This window comes from Lycorma delicatula, chromosome 4 (genome assembly GCF_047948215.1).
Source record: "Lycorma delicatula isolate Av1 chromosome 4, ASM4794821v1, whole genome shotgun sequence".
NCBI classification, from domain to species: Eukaryota; Metazoa; Arthropoda; class Insecta; order Hemiptera; family Fulgoridae; genus Lycorma; species Lycorma delicatula.
Genome location: NC_134458.1, coordinates 91477204 through 91502051, shown reverse-complemented (window position 1 = coordinate 91502051; position 24848 = coordinate 91477204). Strand labels below are relative to the sequence as shown.

Sequence of the window (24848 nt, the reverse complement as noted above, 5' to 3'; positions counted from 1 at the left end):
ATCGATTTCCGAGATGAAATGTTTCCAAGGTGCCCTTTTAGAGTGTCTAATAAGTAAGCTTATTGAGCTCGCTCCTGCACCTGCTACATCGGGCCATGTATAACTGTCCTAGTGAGTAGAGGCGCGTTCGCTACGCGAGCCTCCTAGCCCCAAGGTACTCCCTGCGTTTCCGAGCGATGTCTTCTGTCCACCATTACACTGGGGAACGAGTCTTCCAACAGTACCTGCGAGGGAGAAGAGCAGCACGTGCTGTTTCTAAGCAGTTGACCAGACATGTAGCCCCGTCCTCTGCGTCGTAACCTCGCGTACCGTACTGAGATCCAGTGTCTCCGAAAATTCTTTCGGGTCCATACCCCTGGTACTCCAGCCACGGGGAATCTCCATCTGTAACACTCATGAGGATGGCCAGGTGATGGTCCCCCTCCTGAACGTTAGTGCGCCTGCAGAGTCGAGACATTTTATCCAGTAGTGCGACGGCCTCAGTCAGCAATCTGCCCCTCACGTTGGTCCTGGATCCATAGCTCTAGAACTATGGTGCCAGGAAAATAAAAATTACTATTAATCTAACAATTCATATACAAGTGATCAGTAAGTAATGACTACTATAAATAAATAATGGTGGACACCATCTTTGTTTATTAATAATTTTTTACACATCGAATAAATTTCTGTTATAAAGCCGTTTAGTACTGTTAAAATATTTGTTTTAATTGATAACTGGATATACAATTTCTTAAAAAGGCTCACTAAACTACTGAAACAATCAACTAAACTACTTAAAATTTGATAAGGATAAAAATAAAATATAAAGAAACAATAAAACTTGACAATATATTTAAGTTAAAAATGTGCATAAATATATAAAATAAAAAAGTACTACCTTTAAAATAAGAAAAAAATAATTATAAAATACAAAACAATTGATTAAAGTAAAATAATACAGTAATTTCGTTATTAACAAAGGAAAATACTACGTTTATATCCATATATTCTTGGGTAGAAAATTTGGTCAACGTTCAGTTTCACATTTGATGAATGGACAAGTGTACGAAATAGACGTTATTTAAATAAAAATATTCATTCAGAAAAGAGAATCTGGAATATTGGACTCGTACATATCTCAGGAAGTATGCCGGCTACAAAATCTGTAGAAGTAGTTAACTGCAAATTGGAGGACATGACTTATCTTTGAAAGAAGACATTGTCTGCATAACTACCGATGGAGCAACAGTGATGAAAAAAATTGGGAAGCTGATTGATACAAACCAGCAATTATACTACGCTCGTGGAATTAAACTTGGAGTAATCAGTGTGCTATATCAACAAAATCAAGAGCAGAACTAAAATACTCTGGATTTAGAAACTTCTGATTCCGTCTTCGAAGAGAGTGACAATGAAGAAAATAATAATACAATCGCTGAAAGTGCCTTATTTGGATGTGAAAAAGGTAACAGTAACGAGGGCGAAATATTAACTTACAAAGGATTGCTTCCTATAATAAAGAAAATTCGAAAAGTCGTTAAGATATTTAAACGTTTCAAAAATATGCAATTAATAATTAGTTTTTTTTTCTATTAACAGATATATAATAGACTACACAACAAGATTTATAAGTGATATTTAGTCTTCTTAATAATAATAATTTGTTCCTTTATTGTGTTGTAATACTGTAACGGTTTATTTTTTTATTTTTTGTTTCTAATGTTATAAATTATTATTTTATAGTCCTTATTAACAATATTTGATTTTAACACTTGTTCGTTTATTTTATATTTGTATATAACAAAATTGTTTATATATTTATAGTTTATGCATTTTTTGTATAAAACTAATAAATATGGCAGAGAAACCACTGTGTTTTGTACTTTTTTTGAAAAACTCCTAAATCGGTATAAACACTGGTATTCCGGTACTACGTTTAAAAATATCGAATACCGGTAATGTATTTTTGGTCCGGTAACGCAATCACTAGTGACAACCCTGCAACCTTCATAGAAACTTCATCTTCCCGCCAGTAATAGTCCAAGCGGCACATACATGCACCTCTCATTCTTGAGTAGCGGTAAGCTTAAGAAGGCTTTTGGAAATGCGTTTATGTCAAAAGCTCAAGTCTTCCGTTGACATAAAATGTTTTCTGAAGACAGAACGAATGTTGAAGATAAAGACCGCAGTGGACGACCATCAACCTCACGGATAGACGTCAACACGGCCAGGGTGGTGAAATCATACAATCCAATCGAAGATTATCTGTGAAAATGATTTCAGAAGAAATGAATATCAGTTGGGAAACTGTTTGCCAAATAATAACAGAAGATCTGGGCATACGAAAATGGTCCCGAAAAATTTCACAGAGCAACAGTGAGATGCACGGAAAAATGTGGCAGTTGACCGGTTGGAACAAGTACAAATCAACCTGAATTATTGAACCGTGTTATCACTGGTGATGAGACAAAACATCAAAGTTATAATGGTGTTCAAAGGAAACGCCCAGACCAAAAGCTCACATATCAAAGTCAAAAATGAAATGCATGCTTGTGTGCTTTTTCAATTTCAAAGGCATTGTTCAAAAAATAGTGGCTGCCTCCTGGACAAACAGGTAATCAATATTTCTACAAAGACTTCGAGAACCAGTCCTTCATGTACGTTCAAACATCGGTACGAGTTGAATTCTTCATCACGATAATGCACCATCTCATGCTGCATTGTCTGTACAGCAGTCTTTAACCTCAAAACATATTTCAGTACTACCACAGCCATCATATTCACCAGATTCCCCCCCCCCCCCACTCGAGTGACTTTTTATTTCCTAGTCAAATTGGTGGTCTAGGGATACCTTTTCAAACAACAGGAGATGTCCAAAATGCTGTGACAAGGGTCTTGGACAACATTCCAGAAATGTAACCAGCAGTAGCAGAAGCACTGGAGTGTGTGTAAGCAGAAGGGAACTACTTTAAAGTTGATAATACTACAGCTGAATAACAATGTAAGTAAAACTTTTTATCACATCAGTCTCATTACTTTATTGTTACACCATGATATATATATATACATATATAAAAATGTAAAAATAAATTAATCTTTTACACCCCTCTTTTGTTTTTTTTCATGTTTATTTCTTAAACAAAGATTTTTGCTTCACCAGAACATGTTTTTAGGAAATTGAATTTAAAAATATCACATAAATTATAAAAATTACAGAGATGTGGTAAATATTATTACATATACTGAGAAGATTATAATCTCAAATCCTTACTCAAGAAAATGTTGTAATAAAAAACGGAAAAAATTAATGTAGTAATACAATAATTCAGGTATTTTAATAATTAATACAGCAATTATTAGAGTAAAATAGTTGTTTTTATAGTAATATAGTAAAAGTTTTATATAATGATCGAATTAGAGAAACAACACATTTATTTTATTCAAATTTATATTTAAGAAGATGAATTTAATTATGGTACAAAAGAACTAGTTAATATCTACCAACATATAACAGCAGCAGAATAGTTCACTTTATATTAGTGACAAAAGGTTAAAATTAATACCACTGAAATTGTAATATTTTAATTATGTGTTTTATTTAAATTTTTAAAAAATATACATATTCTGATGAAACACAGAGATCTCTCCAAAGTGCTAAATGTGAAAAACAATACAAAATCAATGTGTTATATAATAAATTAATTATATATATACAGAATGATTTATACAATTTTATTGGACATTGTATCACGAATATTTCTGCTTTTATTTGATATCATTCAAGTTAATAAATTCACCTTAACGGTAAAAATTTAAAGAAGATATTTCACCTTAGTGATACAATCTTATTTATATTGAAGTGCACACCTTCAGAGGTAAGTTACTTCCATCATCAGTTCTTTTATAAAAAATATAAAATTCTAATAATCAATGTTTGTGTGAATTACAATTACAAAATTTGACTGTTTTTATTTTTTACTTTAACATTCTTGACTCGTGAAATTTTAAAAAGAATTAAAATATTTTATAAAAGAATTGATAACAAATATAGTGGAAAAAAGTATAAATAAAAATTAATAAACAAATAACAAACTAATTGACAAACAAACAGTACTTAATGAAACACTACAAGACAACTTTGGATGCTTTGGACAATTTCAATATAAAGTATAATTTAGCTTTAAAATTTTAATTTACAATACAATAACTAATTTTACTTACATAATATAAAACTACCTTATTTCTATGGAAAAATGGCAAAAAAATAACTACTTGAGAATAATTTAGTATTGGGGTAGTGGAATTATATATAGGAAATTGAATTTAAAAATATCACATAAATTATAAAAATTACAGAGATGTGGTAAATATTATTACATATACTGAGAAGATTATAATCTCAAATCCTTACTCAAGAAAATGTTGTAATAAAAACAGGTAGTGGGAAAACTACCTGTTTTCCCACACAAAAGACTGATAGACTGGGCTTTATGATAAAGTTAAATTTTAACTTATCAGTTCCATCATTCTGGCAGCCATAATTTATTGTTTGCTCTGATTAACAACATATGTTGTTCTGGTGATTCAAGGTTATAATATAACAGCATGTAAATTTTACTTCATGAACCAAGTACGCATCTACCTACAAATCTCAACCGAGTAAAGTTGCACCAGATAATAAAAAAAACAGATTATTATGATATTCACTCAGTGTAAATAATATCATTCTTAAGTCATTTTAACAGTACATACAAATCATTCATCCAGAATGATCAGTTAATAACTACAGTATTTTCATAACATGAAAACTGTCACGTTTTAAATGAAATGAACTACAAAAACCAAAATCATGCAGCAAAGACATGGTTTGCAGTATGTAATATTGTGCAGATCTTACCTGTATAGGAAATACTCGTAAAACGGCACATATTTTCAAACCGCAGAACACACAGTAATAAAATAAATAGTGTTTTATGTAGAAATCAGAAGTTAATAATACCATAAGAAATCCAAGAAAGCTGCACTGGTAGCAAAACTTAAGTAACCGTCATGTTCCTGCTACATAACCTCAAAATTGTAGTAAACTAATTAAAAAGAAATGTTAGTAAATATTTACCTAGTAACTAAGAAGAATACACGTACACCAGAACAAATTTCGGGGCATTTAAGACTGCAGTTATGATTAGAAGATAATTAATGTTAAAAATATTGGAACACCGCAACGCGAACACACCCGAACGACCGAACACGCGAAATAACACTACCCTACCCATACTCTTGACAATAAGGCAATTCAGATCGGTAAAAATCAAATTAGAACGTGGTCAAATGAGTACCTCAAAATAATATCCAGTGTTACGTGTAATTAAATTGGAACAAAAATAAAGTTTCGCAGGGCTTTTTTTATATACCGAAGTTAACCTTAAAGTTCTTTAAACTTAGTTAAGCACAAAAACTGATGAAACCTTTCATTTTTATTCCCAGCAATAACTGTTCGTTAATGGTGGTGTTATACGGTGCTTCACAAAACATGAAGCGTGTGTTTCAACTGTTGTATCTTTTTAAAAAAAGATCGATTTTAAAAATGAAAACATCATCGGAAAGTACAATTATTTCTGTGTAAAATCCATGAAGTATTTTTTCTTATTTACGCCAATTAATTTACTACTAGCGCTGGAAAAGAATAATTAATTTTTTGGGTTCCCAATTTTGAACACATCCAAGCGGGTTAGGAAATAGTGAGAAATATTTCTGATTGTGTGTGTGTGTGTTGTATTTAATAAAAAAACATAATATTTAGCTATTTTCACTAATATGGCTCGGTTGGCTCCAGAACTCGCCATAGTATTTCTACATACGTCAAACGTATTATTTATTAGAAACAAATCTGATTGGCTACGTCCTTCCCCAAAACAGTACCAACCCCTCATTATCCCGCTGCAGTTTAATCCTGTTAGTAGTTGACTTGAATCGGTACGGCTGCGACATATCTATCCTTCAGGCGTCAGTTTTCAAACTGCCTAGTTTATTTCATGCTCAATTATAACTATTTTATTTGCCATTTTGTTAACATTTATAAGTAATATACCTCCTTGTTAGTGTTTCTTGCTTTTTTTCAGTTGTATAATTAAATATTTATTTATTTTGTATTCTTTTTTATGCATTGTTTATGATATAAATAAAATCATTACATCCATTTTGTATTGTATTGTTATAAATATCCACAAATATTATTTGTATACTTTGTATCATCATCATATGGTTGGTTATCTGCCCTGAGGCAAGTTCCTTGCATCATGTCAGTTTTCATTTTCCTTAACTCCCATTTAACCTTTAAGATAGCTCCAATTAACTGGCCTTGCATTTCTACTGATGCTTCAAGCAGTGTTTTAATCAGTTCTTCTACCATTCTCAGTAAGCTAGTTTTCCTATTTTGAATTATTCTGATAGTTTCTATTCTAATTAATTTCTACATTTTTCATTTTTTTATCCATCTAATATCCTCCATGTCCAAATTTTTAAATCTGTGCTTTTCTTTTTCTATTTTTCATGTATCACATCATAATTTATATTTATTTTGCATGACCAAGGATGGTGTATTTAGTTTTTGAATGGTGGTATTATGGTGTGTTGACATTTTAAAACTACAGTAACTGTTTCATTTTTTGTATTAATTTTTAATCTTACTAATTTAACAGATATATATATATATAAAACTTTTTGTAAATAAATATTCATTAAAATAGTTAAAACTGATAAAATTAATTTCTAACTAGTTTTACTACAATAGACAATGTTCATCAGTAAATTTAATAGTCACACAATAAAGTCAGAAAATGTAAGCCCAAATTAAGTCTGTACAGTTTTAACCTAAACTAATTAAATACATATATTAGATAATGATTACTATTTTATTATAAATTGAAAATGTTTTACATACAAATAGAAATTTATACAAACTCAGTTTAGTGACATACATTCCCTGCTTACATTTGAGTTCTTGAAAAAAGCATACAATCAATCCAAGCAGGCTAAGTTTTACAATAACAACCATCTTGATAAAAAGTTGGCAAGTTGTTTTAAAATAATATAAAGTGTGATAATACATGTTTCAATAACTAAAACTGTGTTAGTAACACTAACCACTACAGTCTAAGTACAATCCTCACTATCTTATATATTATAATTGTTATTGAACTTGATTTGTAAAGAACAATAAAAAATAAATTTTTCTTCTATCAGTTTTGACCATTGCAACTCAAATTGTTTGACAACTTTTGACGATAAAATTTTGAGATCATGTTTTAACATATTTCATTAAATGAAAACAATTACTTTTACTAATTCATCAGTCAAAATGATAAAGCATTATAACCCTTTATATACAAAACTACTTGCTTTCAAAACATTTGAAAGTTTTCTTTGAGAAATCCTTTTTGAAGTTAATTCTGAAGTTTGTGGTAGTGCTTGTTTAAGGCATCTGATTTGAAGTGGTTTGGAACCCTTCCACTATCTTAAAATGACACAAAATTGAAAAGAATATATTTATATTATGTTGAATAGTATACTTGATCCAGGTTTTTTTAATAAGTTTTTTAAATATATAATAGCTCTGAAAATATCTAGAAGCTTAGTTCCATGTGTTTAGAAATGAGTTCTTTATTTTATTTATTTTTTTTTTTACATCAGCCATAGTTAATACAGTAGCATGCAAATTAATCCGAACACAGATGTTATTTAATACAAAGTAACTTTATTTTGAAAAAATCATACCTGTGCAATTTGTGAATATCTAATAATTAATATGTCCAACTTTATTCTTAATCACTTCATGTACACAATTTGGCATTCATTCAGTAGTGCACTACACATTATTTTGGATTTCTTCATCATGAAACCATACAAATATTATTGTTTTAATGATGTCAATTTTTGTGGTACAACTCAATTTTGAGAGTCGTTTTTTTATTATTGCTCAAAGATTTTCAATTGGGTTTAGGTCTGGGGAGTTCCCTGGCCATGAGAGCATTTTAATGTTTTGTTCTTCAAAAAAGTTTTTCCACTTTTTTTGGCAGTATGGCATGGCACCAAATCTTGTCGAAATACTCTGTTGCCTTGTGCGCAAATTTGTTTTGAAGTTGTGTCACAATCCTTTCCCTTCACAATCTTGATATTTCTATCACTTTTTAACATACCATCTACTGGAAGTAATGAACAAAGGCCTTCAATTGTGAAATAATCTCAAAACATTTTTTCTGAGGATGTTTAACTGATTTTGAATTGGATATGAGTCAGTAATGTATTTTCACCTGATTCTTTTCTAGCATATGGAACTCTTTGCCCCTAATCGTAAAATGTGACTCATCAGAAAACATAACATATTTCTAGTTTTCTTTGTCCAGTTAGCATGTACTTTGGCCCACAAGAGCCTTTTTTTGCATATTGCTGTTGTTAAAAATCGCTGTTTAGCTGGCCGACGAGCTTTCCATCCTCCATCCAGCTGTAAGAAGTTCATGTCTAGCAATTGTCACATGTAAATCTGTTCCACTGGCTGCTAATGCTTGATTTAAGACCACAGCAGATAATTTTGGATGAGGTTTACTTTTCTCACAATAACTGACCCTGCACTGAGTAGTTTTTCTTTTATGGCCACTTTTCCTTTCCTTTGAGGTGAAAAGTAACCAGTTTCTTTAAATTGTTTTAAAATAGCTCTAGTTCAACATCACACTTAGAGTTGTTGTCATACTGGTATGCTCAGAAAAGAAACAATTTTCAGACACTTTCTTGGAGTTATGTCCATTATGTATTCAAGACACAGATTTCAGAACACACATTTCACAGAATTTCAGAACATAAAATATGGAAATATGATTTTGCAATAAAAAATGAAATAAACTTTCACAAAGCACTATTTATAACATGAAAATTGCTAAATAACCAAAGAACAATAACCTCACATTACCCAGACAACTTAAAGAATGTGTGTGTGTGTGTTAAAACCTTGTAACCACAACATAGAAATAAACAAAAAATTCCCTGTATTTGAATTAATTTGCAAGCTATTGTAAATAATTACTCACCGTAAAATCAAATTCTCAGAGGAATAAAAAAAACATTTTAATAAGTAGTATTTTAATAGTTCTTTAAAATTTGTTTCTTCATACTTTTATTTTATTCACTTGGTTTAATTATGTAAATATAAGTAACATACACCATTGTAATGATACAATTAATAAAATGTTTAATCCAATCAAACAGATTCTTCTTATAAGAAACAGTACCAATTAAGCTGAACACACATTCTTACAAATTTCCTTTAAAGTAATAAAATTATTTTCAAGTTATTTTTATTAGGAACCTTTCACACTTTTTGTTATTCCATAATTGATAAAAGGAAAACACACCAAAATAAATTGTTAAAAATATTTTTATTTTGTATCCAATACAAATCAAAACTTGACCTGTAGCAAATTTAATTAATATGATGTAGTAATTAATACTTTTATTAATATTTAAAAATACTGAGCTGCTTAAAATTAGAATTCTGCTCAGTTGTGTCTTTTATTATCAGTAACTAGCACGTTGCTAGACACTCAACATATAAATAGTAAAGAAAATGGTGGACAGGGGGAGAACGAAACCCACCGGGTTGGTCTAGTGGTTAACATGTCTTCCCAAATCAGCTGATTTGGAAGTCGAGAGTTACAGCGTTCAAGTCCTAGTAAAGCCAGATATTTTTACATGGATTTGAATACTAGATCGTGGATACCGGTGTTCTTTGGTGGTTGGGTTTCAATTAACCACACATCTCAGGTACGGTCGAACTGAGAATGTACAAGACTACACTCATACATATCATCCTCATTCATCCTCTGAAGAATTATCTAAACGGTAGTTACCGGAGGCTAAACAGGAAAAAGAAAGGGGGAGAACGAAGAAAAAAATCGCCATTTTTCCTAAGGATATTTTTTGTTTAGTTTTACGAGTAGAATTCGAAAAATTATAGTCAGTCCACCATTTTTGAAACACTTTGCATATATATATATATATATATATATATATGTATAAATGTTGTCTCATACATGCCGAGCTTCATATCGGCGAGCGCAACGCTAGCCGTTCAGATGTCAGCGAGAGTTCAGTTTACGTACACGCCTGCACAACATTACTCCCCACCAATTAGATAACTGCGCAACTCTTCCACTACAGTGACGCTGCGGCCCCACTACTCGCAGGCGCCTGAACGAATTTTCAATTCATCGCCGACCACCGTCTGGAGAAGAAGGAAATGAAAGAAGAAAGAAGTTCCCTGGCCGGCCCAATGTGGGATGTTCTGCGCATGACAATATCTCCGCAGGAGCAGCAGGCCTGGCCGGTCGGCTGAGGGAGCCGCTGGACGCTACCTTCCCACCCCAGCATGCCGGGCTTCAAGCGCCCTGGCTGGCGGGCCGATCAATGAGACCATCAGCAGGAGCTGGCACAGCGTGGGATCGTTCGGTGAGAACCGGCTCGGCCGCGCTGGCGGAGACGATCGACGCCGACCCGACACTGCGGGGCTCTGGGAGCCACTACTTCCACGCTGTAGTGGGGACCCAACTGCTGTTAAAGAGAAGCTTGGACCGATTACAACGGACGAGCCGCAACTCCCCGATTAAGCTGAGCCGAAATCGCCGAAGACCAGCTTCCGTACCCAACAGCCTTCTCAGGGCTACCTCACAAAACACACAAATGGTCCTTTTCAGGGCATCACTCGAAAACCCTCAAACAACCCTTTTCAGAGCTTCCACAAGGTTTTAAGATGTCACGTCGAAACCATTTAATATATACATATATATATATATCGTGGCCGGAAAGTCATCGTATCCCTAAAGTTAACGAAAAATATGAGTTAGGATTATGTTTAGAATACATTGTATTTTCGTTGGGGTCGGTTGGCAACAGTTTTTTAGAACGTCACACACTGAGCAAAAGACAGTTGAACAGAAATGGCCGACACGAGTAGTTACAGCGTCGAGGAGCGGTTAGTGACAAGAGTATGGCACTTGTCGTTGATGAACGACAACATACGAATCAAACAATGAAGCTAATTAGATGTTTTGGCAACGCTTTAATAAGTCGCCACTAGGAAAAGCAACAATGTTGGCTCGGGAAAAACGTGCGTTTGATTTAGGCAGTGTTAAAGATAGACCGCGAGTGGACAAAAGTTAACGCGGTTGGAAACATGTGCTGCTGTTGCAGTTTCCGTTGAACAATTCCCAATGAAATCAATTCTCAAACGCTCGGCTGTACGTCGTATACCACGGACGACGTGCATGATCATACGTAAAGGGACTTGGAGGTTAAGCCATTTCGTCTGATGTTCATCAATGAACTGTGTCAGATGCAGACACGGACGCGCTGCATCCTGCCGGGCTTTATTAGAAAAATTCCCCGCTGCAGTGCACCGAGGAAAGGTGCTTTTTACTGACGAATGTGCAATCTATCGCAGTTCGCGTGACAGAAATGTGTTATTTTGGGAGGTAGAAAATCCTTATTACGTGACACAGTTGGAAAGGAATCCACCGCATGTCATGATATGGGCTGAATGACAGCTCGTCATTTGTTTGTTCCTTATTTTTTTGACGAGCCAATGAATGCACAAATATATTTAGAGATGGAGGCATGGTTAATACCACAGCTTCAAGAGAAGGATCTCATGGAAAGAGTATGGTTGCAGTAGGATGGAGCATCTGCACATTTTGCTCTATCAGTCCACACATTTTTGAATGAAAAATTTCCAGGACATCGGATTGGCCACGATACTCCGGCGTCACCAGCTTTGTTATAATCGCCACCATGAAGCCCTGATCTCATCACACCAGAGAATTCATTATGGGGAATTATCAAGGCACACGTATCACCATGTTGCTGCACCACAAGTGAGGAATTGTGTGATGCTGTGAGGGACGGCTTCCAAAACGTAACACCAGAAATGCTCAGTCACATGTCACAGAGGATGTGGCGATGTATAGAATTGTGCGTGCAACATGAGGGCAAACACACAGACCATTAAAATTAATAATATGTATCAAGTGAATGAATAAAATAATTCATTATTATATCCCACTTTTCACTTACATTACAAATCTTTCGTTCTAACTTTAGGGAATATGATGACTTCCTGTCCCCTGTATATATATATATATATATATATATATATATATATATATATATATATATATATATTCACAAGGTGTCCCATATAAAACGCAACCCAACCTTATATTGGTAGGTATTGAAATAATAAAAAGGCATGTGTAAATGTAATTTTTATTATTACCATCCATTACCTAACATTTACAGTAAATGTTGGAAGTGGCCGCCATCTTCTTGAATACAAGCTTCAATTCTTTTTACAGCGTTTCTTGCAACTTTTTTCAAAGTTTGTGGCTGGATATTTAATACAGCTTGTTCAATATTGACTTTCAATTGTTCAAGATTTGTTGCTGTAGGCTTTTTCTTTGAGGTAACCCCATAGAAACAAATCCCCCGCAGTCAAATCTGGAGATCTTGGTGGCCACAAGCCTCGACCGATAACACGATTACCAAAGAATTCCTCGACGAAATCAGAAGTTGAGCCTGCGTAGTGCGATGTCGCACCGTCATGTTGTAGCCAGCAGTGTCTGTCTTCCACTTCCAAGAGTGCGATGAACTGAAATAAAGTAGCCTGATATCGTTCTGCATTAATAGTGTACTCGAAAAAAATAGGACCGAATATTTTCTTCCGCGATATCGCGCACCACACGCCCGACTTCTGCGGGTGTAATTGTTTTTCGTGATAAACGTGGGGATTTTCAGCACTCCAAATTCTACTGTTTTGGCTGTTTACGTAGCCATCCAAATGAAACCGTGCTTCATCTGTGAAAAATAACGAATCCATAACATTAATTCCCTCACGCAGAAATCGACGGAACCGTTGACAATATTGTAGCCGTTTTTCTTTGTCGGGCTCAAGAAGTTGATGAACCGTTTGAATGCGATAAGGTCGTAATTGTAATTGTTTGGTCGCCCGATGAACAGTTGATTTAGACAAATTAATTTCAGCAGACAAACGTCTGATCGATTTATTTGGCGAGGCCAGTAATCGGTCTTTGATTTCAGCAACTGTATCTGTATTCAACACTGACGCAGGCCTTTTGTGTTCCTTGTTATTAACAGAACCAGTCTCTCTAAATTTTGCAACTAACCTTAATACTGATGTTTTGTTAGGAGCTGGTTTATCTGGGTACTTATGGCGAAACAAATCTTGCACTGCAACCACTGATTTCGTACTAAGTACGACTCGACAATGAAAACACGTTCATTTAGCGAAAACACCATCTTGTCTCTAGCAGTACACTGAACGTTATGATTGCATTGTTGTTACTATCGGTAGTGTTCTACTGCGTCGCCGCGATGTTCAGATGTTGGACGAGTCCATTTCAGTAACGAGTAGGGGAGTAAGCTTGACTTTTGAAATTTCTTGGATGAGTAATTGATGGGTTGCGTATTATATGGGACACTCTGTATATATATATATATATGTATGTGTGTTACAAAAAAAGTAGAGTAAAAAATGTTTATTTAGAAGAATAAAATTTATAGACCTTGTATAAGGAAGATTTCCATAAAATGAAATGAACATCTGTCTATAGTAAACCCAATTTGGAGATATTAAAATCTTTTGTTGGGTCAAAGAAAACATATGATTTTTATAAAGCTGTTCTCTTTCTTCAGTCACATTCAAACTCACCTTAGACCTAAACTGAACCAGACGGAAGAACCCAATGATCAGGAAATTGGCATAAATTTCTTATCTTTGATCTTTAGCACATTCAAGTAGGTGTAAATGACATATATTCTGTTTGGGGAAAAAATCTTTTGTCAAAAAACCCTAAAAATTCTCAGCCAGTTTTTGAGTAGGGTGGAAAGTTAGTGCAAGGCCCTAAAATTTTGGTAGCATTAACAAAGGAAATGAAATACCTAACAATGTAGCACAAATCACAAAATAAAAAGCTTATCTTTGAAGTATATCTTACAAATCATTTTTTTTTTTTTTTATTTATATCATTTTAAAACTTGTTCCTTTCCTTATTTTGTATTGTTTCTTGATAAAATGACAGAACACTGTAAATAAATTGAAATTCACATCAATAATACAGAAAAGAAAAAAAATTTAGTATACTACTAAAACTTATTTTTTCCATCAAAGTATATAACAGTAAAGTATAAAGTGTATATAACACTTCAAAGTCAAGAATTTTCTTTCATTACAACTAATATAATCCACAAAATTGGATATTCTATAGATTAATGATAGGTATTCTTGCAAGTAAGGTTGTAGTTTCATAAGGAAAAAAAATGTTACTTCAAATGAAGAAAGGAATATTTTAAATAATCCAGATTATAACAAATATTATTACAAATGTCATATATTTCATTAAATAAACTCTCAACAATTACAACAAAAATATGATTATAAGAATAAATTTACATTTATTTTGTTATAAATTATAATCAAACACATTTAATTTAATATTATTTCTTTCGAAATGATACAGGAATTTCTGTTTACTATTTATATACAAAATGAATTAATACTTAAAATATTTAATTAAATCAATTTATATATATCAAAATATATTTTTAGTATATTATTCTAAATAATAAAAAAATATGTTTTACTGACACTACATTTATTATTATTATTATTATCGTCATCATTTTATTTTTAATCATTAAAATTTATTTTATTACTGACAGAGTGAAACTAAATAAATATTAAATAATTTAAATTAACTGTTTATTATGCATGCATTACCATGGTGTAATTTTTTTCTAGCATTTTCTACACTCAGATACTTCAAACCTATAAAAATTTAAAACATTGAAAGTTAAAATAGTATCCTTGGTTAATTAAAAAAATTCTGTAATTCTGTTACTATCACAATTTTATAAAAATATATATCTGGTTGTCTTTCTATGCATGTCATTTCAAAGTAATGACTTATTGAGTATCATGGAAAAATTTATTTTTACTCCAAAAATTAAGTATATGTCTAATAAATTGGTGAAGTAACTGTGATACACAAATAAGAAATCATTTTGTTATTTGTATTTGACAATCAGGTTATCAAATCTAGGTGTTACCTGTAATTGCAAAGATAATTGAACATTTAATTTTTTTTAAATAACATATTAAACAATATTTAAAATACTGATTAATCAGGAAGAACATAATAAAGTATATAAAATAAAACAAGCATTTTCACAATGACAAGAAATGAAGGCTAAAATTTAAAAAAAAATTGTCACAAGATTTTGAAAAATTTATTTTTATACTTATAAAAATGTTTGACAAAATACAAAGCAAGTGAGAAAATGACAGAAAACCAATTATCATGTGAACCAATAGCAGAGGATTTGGGTGAAGATTTAAAAAATATTTTAGATAGAAGTCTTTAATTTTACTGATTTAAATTTTTATATCAAAACACTTTTCAAAGAATGATGAAACAAAAACAAACATTAAATATTTACATAAAATAAAACTTCACTAACTTACACTTTTAAGAATTTTAATTTTGAATAGTTCATTTATTATTGAGAAAAATAATTCTAAATGAAACTGAATCATTCCCTAAAATATATCAAAATGAATAAAACTATTAAATAATGCAAAAAAAAAAGTTAAAGTTATTCATCACAGCGATAGGTGACGGTTTTCTCCAGCTGCATTTATTTAGGAAGAGAAAAATGTATTTAACTGAGAAATATTGATTAGGTCATAAAAATTTTATTAACATAATTTCTTACTCAGAGTAAGCCTCAACTACTGGGTGGGTTGTAGCTGGGTAGGATGTTCCTCAATGAGGGCAGCTGCAAATGAGGTTTACCAAATAAACAGCCCTGGATGGAGATGACAGTACTCTCAGGATGTAGTAGGGGTAGTTCTATGGCAGGGTTATTCTATTAAATCCCACATATATTCAAAGACAGTGCTGTGACATAGTAAGAACCGCCATTAAATAAGCACTGCCAAGGGCACGTGATCAGTGGTTTTCAAAGGCAGATAAGAAGTAAATTCCCAACAATAAGGAGGGTGGAAGAACCTAGGAAAGATACGCTCTCTATGTGGTGCTCTACATGGATGGTGATGTGGATGATGGTCTGTTTATTTTTTTGTTTTTCATTTTATCTTGATGTGATGACGACCTCCAGTGAGTGATTTTCTGAGGATAGAACAGAGTTCCAAAATGTGTTAAAAATAGATACCATATAGAAAGTTCACATAGAGAGCTATAATTTATTAAATTATTCATCAATTGTGACTTGGATACAAACACAAAATAAGACAGTGAACAAACACAAACAGATCATTTAATTGTGGCAGAGGATTTTAATGCATGCACGGGGAATCTGCCCATTCCATAGATCCTGGGCCCATATGGAAAAAATTGTCTAAATGACAATGGTATAAAGTGCTGGATTTTGCAACATATAATGGATTGAAGATTATCAATTCTTTTTTCAAGAAAAAAGATATCAATAAATACATTAGGAGTGCAAGAGAGTACCAATCCATTGCAGACTGTGTTAGTGAGTAGCCATAACCAGCTGGGTCAGTTAGTTTAAGGTAAGACAGTCTATAGAGGAAACAATATTGAAACAGCCCATTTTTTTTGTTGATAAATAAGCATTGTAGCTCCTTGGCAGATAAGAATGAATGAGAAGCTGGAACAAGAACAAGTGTTTAAAGCACGTTTACTTCAAGATGAGGGAATAGAAACCTATATCAGAATAGACTAAATTTGTGCCTTAAAACTTTCCCATAGTGGAAACTGCGGACAAGGAATGGAATGCTATCAGAATGGCAATCTCCATAATGGCAAATGAAGTACTGGAAAAAAGGAATAAATATAAGAAAAGGAAAAGTGTGAAAATATGGACTGATGAGGTAAGAGTAGTTATAAGGTTAAAACAAAAGGCATACTTACTGTACTTACAGGATCCATCAGAAGACAGGAAGAATGATTATAAATGACAAAGGAACAAAGCCAAGGCAAAGGTTCGTAAAGTCCATAGGGATTCCTTGGAAATATTTATTAGTCGAATATAGGAGGGTATTCACAGATGCCAGAATATGGCCATAAGATCATGAAACATTAAGATTCAGAGATTAAAGATACATTGAGAATAAATGCCATTGAGAAAATCTATACAGGATTATAGTAGGATCCTCTAAACGGAAATGTTGAAAAGATGGACAGAACAAATGGTAATAATGTTGATTTACTGGACATAGAGGAAGTAGATTTAGCTCTTAAGGGAATTAAAAAGAGAAAGGTACCGTGTAGAGGGACTTAACATGGAATTGTTTAAATATGGAAGAATGTTTACAAAACTTTGACTTCATTTTTTTTTTAATATGTGCTGGATGCAGCGATTAATTTCTAAAAGTTGGACTGTTGCAATTGTATTGTCAATATTTAGAAAAAGAGAACAAAATGGATTATGATTAACTATCAAGGAATATGTGTGTTGCAAACTGGCTAGGATGTACAGCAAAATCATAAATAGAAGATTAAAAATTATAACTGAAACTTGGATTTCAGAAGTATAGTGTAGATTTACACCTGGAAGATCCTGCAGAAATAATGTTTTTACAACCCAACAACTGATAGAGAAAAGACGGGAATATAATTTGGAAACTCATTTAACACTAATAAATGTTATAAAGACTTTTGATCTATTCGTAGAGATAAAGTTTGGCAGATTATAAGATGTGCAGGGGTGCCACACCAGATTATAGAAGTTTATATGAAGCATCAAAAATATTAATTCAAACGCCTAAAGCAGTATCAGAATAGATAGAAATTAATGAAGGACTAAGACAAGATGTAGCCTTTGTTCAATATTTGTATGAATGAAGTGGGAACAGTAGAGAAAAAGAGTTAATGTGGAGATGAAATTGCAACAGGAGTGTTTGATAAACACATTTCTATTCGTGGATGACCAATTCCTTATTGAGAAACAAAAGACCTGCAATGCTCCATCTCTCATTTGGATAAAAATGCCATGAATATGATCTACAGACATCAGCTACAAAATCAAAAATTATGGTATTTCAAGGAAAATGGTTGGAGATATCTAAAAATGTGATAAAATATTCCATTTTGGAGCAGGTTACTGCTTTCAAATACCTAGAATGCATGGTTAACTACGGAAAGGATGTAGATGTATATCATAAAATAAGCAAGTTTCAATCATTGTGTGATACGATACATAGAAGACTAAAAAATAAGGTAAGAAGAGAACCAGAATTCAAATTTTATAAGATGGTAAACCTGTATTGATGTACAGAAGTGAATCCTGGGTTTTGGGTAAAAAAGAAGAGAGTAGAATCCAAGCAGCAGAGATGTGGTTTTTAAAAGCTGTGAAAGGTTGTGCAAGATTAGACAGGATAAGAAATGATACAATTAGAGAAGATTTGCAAATAGAATCTTTGAATTAGAGAATTAAAAATTACAAAGAGAAGTGGAAAGATCATGTGGACAGGATGCCATCAGGGAGAATTCCTGCTGAATTTAAGAAATACAATCCTATTGTGAAGAGAATATAGGTTGACTAAGGAAATTATGGAGTGACCATAGGGTGAATTGAGGCTTTAAAGACTGGAACAGGAGTAGATGCCTATGCCATTGAGTAAGAAAAAAAAAGAAATCTTACTAACATAAATACAATTTTATTAATAGGAAGTGATAACAAAAAAATATTATGAGGGAAGTCAGCAAAAAATACAAGTGATTTTATATCACTCCTACTAACTGCTAATCTCCATGGTGGAGTGGTAGCATTTTGGCCTTTCATCCAGAGGTCCCAGGTTCGACCCAAACACTGAATATCATAGTGAATCAATTTGTCACTACCAATAAAACTATACAAGGGAAGAAATGATACTGTCATCTAAAGAATAAAAAAAATCAAAATATAATAAAGTTTAGTTTTTTTATTTCACTTTATCGTAACTAACAAATCTTGTAATTCATATGTAATTTTTTATCTTCTTTTTTTGTTGATTAACTACATAAAATATTAAGCATTAGATATATATTTACAAACATGCAAAACTTTCCTGTAAAAAAAAAAAAAAACAGAGAAACTCTTTAAACATATAGTTTTTATTGAAATTATAAATCACTGGTGATAAAATTGAAATAACTTTCTAGGAATCATGAGATATCTATGTATATCATTAGATTTAAATTTATATATTCATCACTTTCCACTGAATTTTGAATAAAGTTAATTTCAATGAGATTAAAATTAAGCTTTTTTATAAAAACCTAGTTGTAAGATGTAATAAGGGACATAAAATGGCTCAATCTCTTTTCATATAATATTCATTCATCTACAAATCAGATTCTTTGTCAAACAGACAATTGTCAAAACATGTATTCCATGATGTAATACTTAATTGTTGTAATTTATCTTATTATTTTCACAAATAATCTTTAATTTTCTGTTGTTGGTAATTAAGAATCATACATGTATTCTACACATGTGAAGTAATAAGAATTCAGCTGGTGACTTCACTAAGTCTTTTAGAAACATCATGCTACTATACACTGTGCATACACTAAATTGGCAGTGAGTGCATTTAGACTAGGTTTGAGCTTTATATATTTTGAATTAATTAAGTTTTATTTATTTATAATTAGTTTTTTTCAGAACTGTAAGAGAATGATACATCACCTGTTTTAATTACTGATCTTTTTTTTATTCCAGAATTTCAGAAAAATAGTTCCAATGGTTAAACACGTTTGTAAATTCACTTCTTCTTTACCAGTAATAACTTTTTTCTGGAAGAACATTCAACAGGAAACTAGTTAGTGGAAAGGATATTTATAAACTACTTCTACTACTCATCACATCATATTAATCTGTCATTCAATAACTCTCTTTATCACATCATTAATATGATGTGATAAAGATTGTTATTGAAAGACAGTTAGAACAAAAAGTCTGAAATTCACTGTATACGTACACAGAAATGTTTTTGGTAGGAGAGGAAGGTAGCAGCAGCAACTGCAACTCCTAATGATCATGTGATGTTATGTGTAATCTGTTCTTCAGATTGATTGAATGAATTGAGATCATAACAAATTTTCAAAAGCCCAGCTCACATACTTATGAAAAACAAAGTATAATCAAAAGTATATTAAATATCTTATGGTATTTAATCAAACAATTTTAGGTTGTTTTTTAATTCACCACAGTACACTTTCTCTAACAGAAAAATATCATTTTTATAGATATAGATATCTATATTTATAGATGAATGTGTGAGCATATGTTAGAGATTAGAAAAAAAATTGAAATACTAAATTAATTTTTCATTAAAAAGAGAGATAACATTGAAATAAAAATACACCATGATACATGAAGTCATAAATATAAACAAAAATTTGAAACCTAATCATCATATCTTAAAAACTATCATTGTAGGTAAACCTCAACATTTATAACTACACAAATGATTTGAGTAAAATCTAATTATTGTTTAAATAAATTTCCATTTATCGGCATACAGAAATATATTGAATATTTTTATGGCAATTTTATAGTATGGATAATGAAAATAAGACTTATTTCTCTAAGATGATTGAATTAGTAAGTATTATGCTATTTTGGCATTAAAATGGTAATGAAAAATAAAGACTGAATTTATAATAAATATTTTGTAATTTCATTTATGTATTTATTGTACACCTATACCGTACAATGTATATATTTATTACCCTTATAATGTAAAAAAATTAATAATAGTAAATAACAAGTTACATCGTAGTAACTGTAGGTTAAACTGTAAAATACAAGCCAAAAACCTTTTAGTTTAATAATCCAATAAAATAAACAATCTTTTAATGCCTACATAAAAAAATTGTTTCCTCTATATCTATAATTAATTGTTTATTTTAACACAACAAAAAGATAAAATATTTAACTTTATGGGTTTACTGGTACCTCTTTTAACATAAACAGAATTTTTAATAATAAATATACATACACTTCTTATTCACTTAAAATTATCACTAATCTAAAAATCAAATATACTACTATACTACAATCAAACTATATATTAATAATATAACCAAAAAATGAAAGACATGCGTATTTATGAATGTACAGGTAGTTGTATTAATTAAAAATTATTAAATTGAATAACAAATGAATTAATTTTATTTATTGGCTAATTAATTTTTAAATTAAAACATTTTACATATAATTAATACTTGAATTATTGTTTAATTTTATAAAATTAAATGAAAACCAAGATAAAGCATAATCGCATATAGAACACGTAATGACTATATAGTCAAAACGTATTTTAGTTATAAATTATGAAAATATTGTTATCTGTGGTTAAACTGTTATACAATAAATAATCTTATAAATTATCTACCATAAAATCAAGTGTAGAACTGTTCTGTAGTAAAATCAGAACTCATGAACTTAATGCAGTATTTATATCATTGAAACAACTAATACAATTTGTAAAAGATTCATTTAAGTTAAACCAGACTACTTATCTACTTCTAACCACAAACTGTTTTTTAAGAACAGAATAAATGTGATGTCAAAGGAAGATCTATTTGAAAAATTTATAAAGTTACTGAGCGTACATTGAATTATTAAGTATTAGAGAATTAAAAATGGAAATTTATAGAACAATATACAATGTAGATAGGAAAGTTAGCATTAAAAAAAGTCCTCTAGTTTTATAAAAGTTATAGACAACTAACCATTATATATAACTTTTATATTAACTAATTCTTGGTTTTAATATATAATTTAATGAGTTTTTTCTTGAATGTATGGACTGAAAAATTGTTTTAATTTTATAATTCACATTATTACATTTAATGCAGACTTACTACCAAAATTACATCTGGTTAAAAATTAGGTTAGGTTATCTCGGATATTATAACTGATAGTTTGACCAAACACGTGACTTATAAATATAAAGTGGATACTGTTCTCAAAATTTTAGATTTTTATTGAATAATTAAGAAAGATATTACTTACAGTTGTCTAAAACACAAACTATATTGGATACAACCTTTAATTATTCTATTCAATAAATAATAAAAAGGAATTTAAATGAATGCATTCATACTACCTGCATTTATGTAAAATATAAAAATATAATTATGATTTACTCAAAAGAAGCATACTGAAACTAAATGCATCATATAATGTTGTGTAGTACATAAAAAAAATATTGATTTCTCTGAAAATTTTAAAAAGAAGTGAAAAAGATAAATGTGCACATACCAAAGTGACAAAATAATTTATCTAGTTATTTGAAGGATTTAAAAAACAGCTACAATAAAAAAAAGTTACAAAGACAATTACATACAATCTTTAAGTGAGAAATAGATTAAATGTTAGAATTATATAAAAGTATGTAAAGTCATAGCGTATTTAATAGTAATATCTATTAAAGATACAGGTAGCTTCGTAATTATCAAAATTATAATAATAACAACAATTATTATATAATTTTATATGGTAACTACTGATATCAGATATGCCAGAACATAAAACATAATTCTTAACACAGAATAATGTAAGAAGGAAGAAAAATAGTGAAGCATTCATATGAAAATATTAAAAAAAAAAAATGCCAGCACATTATAAAAATTTGTTGAAAAAAGAACAATTTAATTTTTTTAAATGAATTTTTTTAAATAGGTTTTTTAGGTTAAATGAATAAATTAAGAGACCAAAATAGTGTTCATGATTTTACAATGTTTTGCTACAATATACAATAAAATGATGCAACACTGCATCTAACAACTATTGTACAGAATTCTACTGGCATTTTTAACACTATAAATTTTCATATCATGTTCCTTCAAATAGATTTGTTATCAGGAAGAACATCCAGCTATAAAAATTCATCAAACTCCTCCCCCCTAAAAAAAACCTCCTGGGAAAATTGGATATAAAGAAACAAAAAACTGCTATAACGGTTAATATAATTATTTACCTCAACAAATTTTTTTTTTAACTGTTTACTTATACAGTACATACAAAAGTACAATTATTGATTGAACATTTTTATACCTCTGTATTGTACTAATTTAATAAAATGATGTTATGCAGAATTTAAAAAAAACTTGCTTATATACAGCATCATTTTTATTGTTTGCGTTACAGCCTAAACACTTTATAGGCCTAAAATTATAAGAAGTGAACATATTTTGTATAAATAAAACTTTTATATTTTCATTTTGGTAATAAATAACATACTTAAACAAAAAAATTGCTAAATATAAAAAATCATAAAAATCTGGTATATCTGGATATGTAACATAATAAAAAATATAAAATAAATTTAAAAAATGCAAGATACATAGATTATGTAAACATAATTATATATATTTATATGTTTATTCAATTAAGCGTATTAAAATTAATTCGTTTTCATGTACTGTTTTTGTAAATATTGAGTACATGTTTCTCTTTTATTCTGTATGTAAACTTGTAATATATCACAGTCTGATATACTAATAAAGCTTTGTGATTTAAAATTGGACAGATAGAAAATAACCGATAACTAATACAAACTTAAGTATGAGCAACAGATGATGCATTATGTGTATTGCCCTCTTTATAAAATAAAAGTGTATCACATACATTACAAATGGTCTACAATTAACATGTTAAAAAAATTTTATTGAATGCACGCTTAAAGTACAATAATAACTTTACTGAGATTCTCATATGAATATAACCTGTAATAGAATCTCTATCCTTCATTATAAATTGTCGTGAAAAACGAAAATTTAAACCAACTAAGCATTATACACTGCTATTTTAATGAGCAACCCATAAATGCTGTTAAACTTCTTGCATGAAATATTTAAATTTAAACCATCAAAAGTTAAGTTGGCTGAAATTCATAGGTAGTTGGTTGCAGTGTTTGATTATAATGTAATGAGTGAAAGAAACATCTGAAAATGGTGTGAAAGGTTTAGAAATAACAGAATTAATGTGCATGATGAAGAACATTCGGAGAGGCCCTCGATAATCACTGAGGACTTGTTGAAACGTGTTGATGATGAAATCAGAAAAGATCGTCACTCAACGATCTCCGACCTGGCCCTTCTTTTTCCTGATGTTTCAAGAGCTGTTATTGGTTGCATTTTTCATGAACATTTAGGCATCAGAAAGGTTTGTGCACAATGGGTGCCGCACATATTAACGAAACATCACAAAATAATCTGAATGGGATCTGCTTTGGAATTTTTGATGCGCTACACAGAAAAAGGTGATGAGTTCCTTAATTCAATTGTTACCGGCTATTAAATGTGAATTTTGTATTACACACCAAAGAGGAAATGGTAGTCAAGTAAATGACATCATCCTTAATCTCAAACCAGACCAGAAAAGGTCAAGCTACAGCCATTTGGATACAAACTGATGGCCACAGTCTTTTGGGATCAATTTGGCATACTGCTGATTGATTTGATGCCATATGGAACGACTATAAGTGCAGAAGCCTACTGCAAAAGTCTATGTAAGTTACGATGTGCCATTCAAAATTGGTGATGTGGGTAGCTGACTGACGGCATCATCCTCCTGCATGATAATGCACGTCCACATGTTGCGGGTCCGACATGTGATTTACTGAGAAAATTTAGATGGGAAATTTATGATCACCTACTATATAGTCTGGACTTAGCTCCTTCTGATTACCATTGGTTTGGAAAATTGAAAAACTCTGAGTGATAAGCTCGTGGTGACAATGAACTTAAAAATGCAGTTAATCAGTGGCT

At 31.0% G+C, this 24848-nt stretch overlaps 1 protein-coding gene and 1 long non-coding RNA gene across 3 annotated transcripts in view; both read right to left on the bottom strand.

The window, feature by feature from the left end:
- Nucleotides 1-5636, bottom strand: part of LOC142323644 (uncharacterized) — a 30515-nt gene extending 24879 nt beyond the window's left edge. Inside the window, exon 1 of the long non-coding RNA XR_012756145.1 lies at nt 5099-5636. This is a non-coding gene — a long non-coding RNA (uncharacterized LOC142323644). The remainder of the gene's footprint in view (nt 1-5098) is intronic.
- Nucleotides 5637-14426: 8790 nt separating this feature from the next.
- atos (atos homolog atossa) overlaps nt 14427-24848 on the bottom strand; it is a 379961-nt gene continuing 369539 nt past the window's right edge. The window contains exons 15-16 of one of the 2 annotated variants that reach the window (XM_075363639.1): nt 19756-19862; nt 14427-14869 (exon numbers count right to left, since the gene is read on the bottom strand). In XM_075363639.1, the coding sequence (XP_075219754.1) occupies nt 19832-19862 (31 nt within the window). In that variant the 3' untranslated portion in view covers nt 14427-14869; nt 19756-19831. Of the gene's footprint in view, nt 15151-19755; nt 19863-24848 lie in introns of both variants that reach the window. The other variant, XM_075363638.1, reaches the window with a different exon arrangement.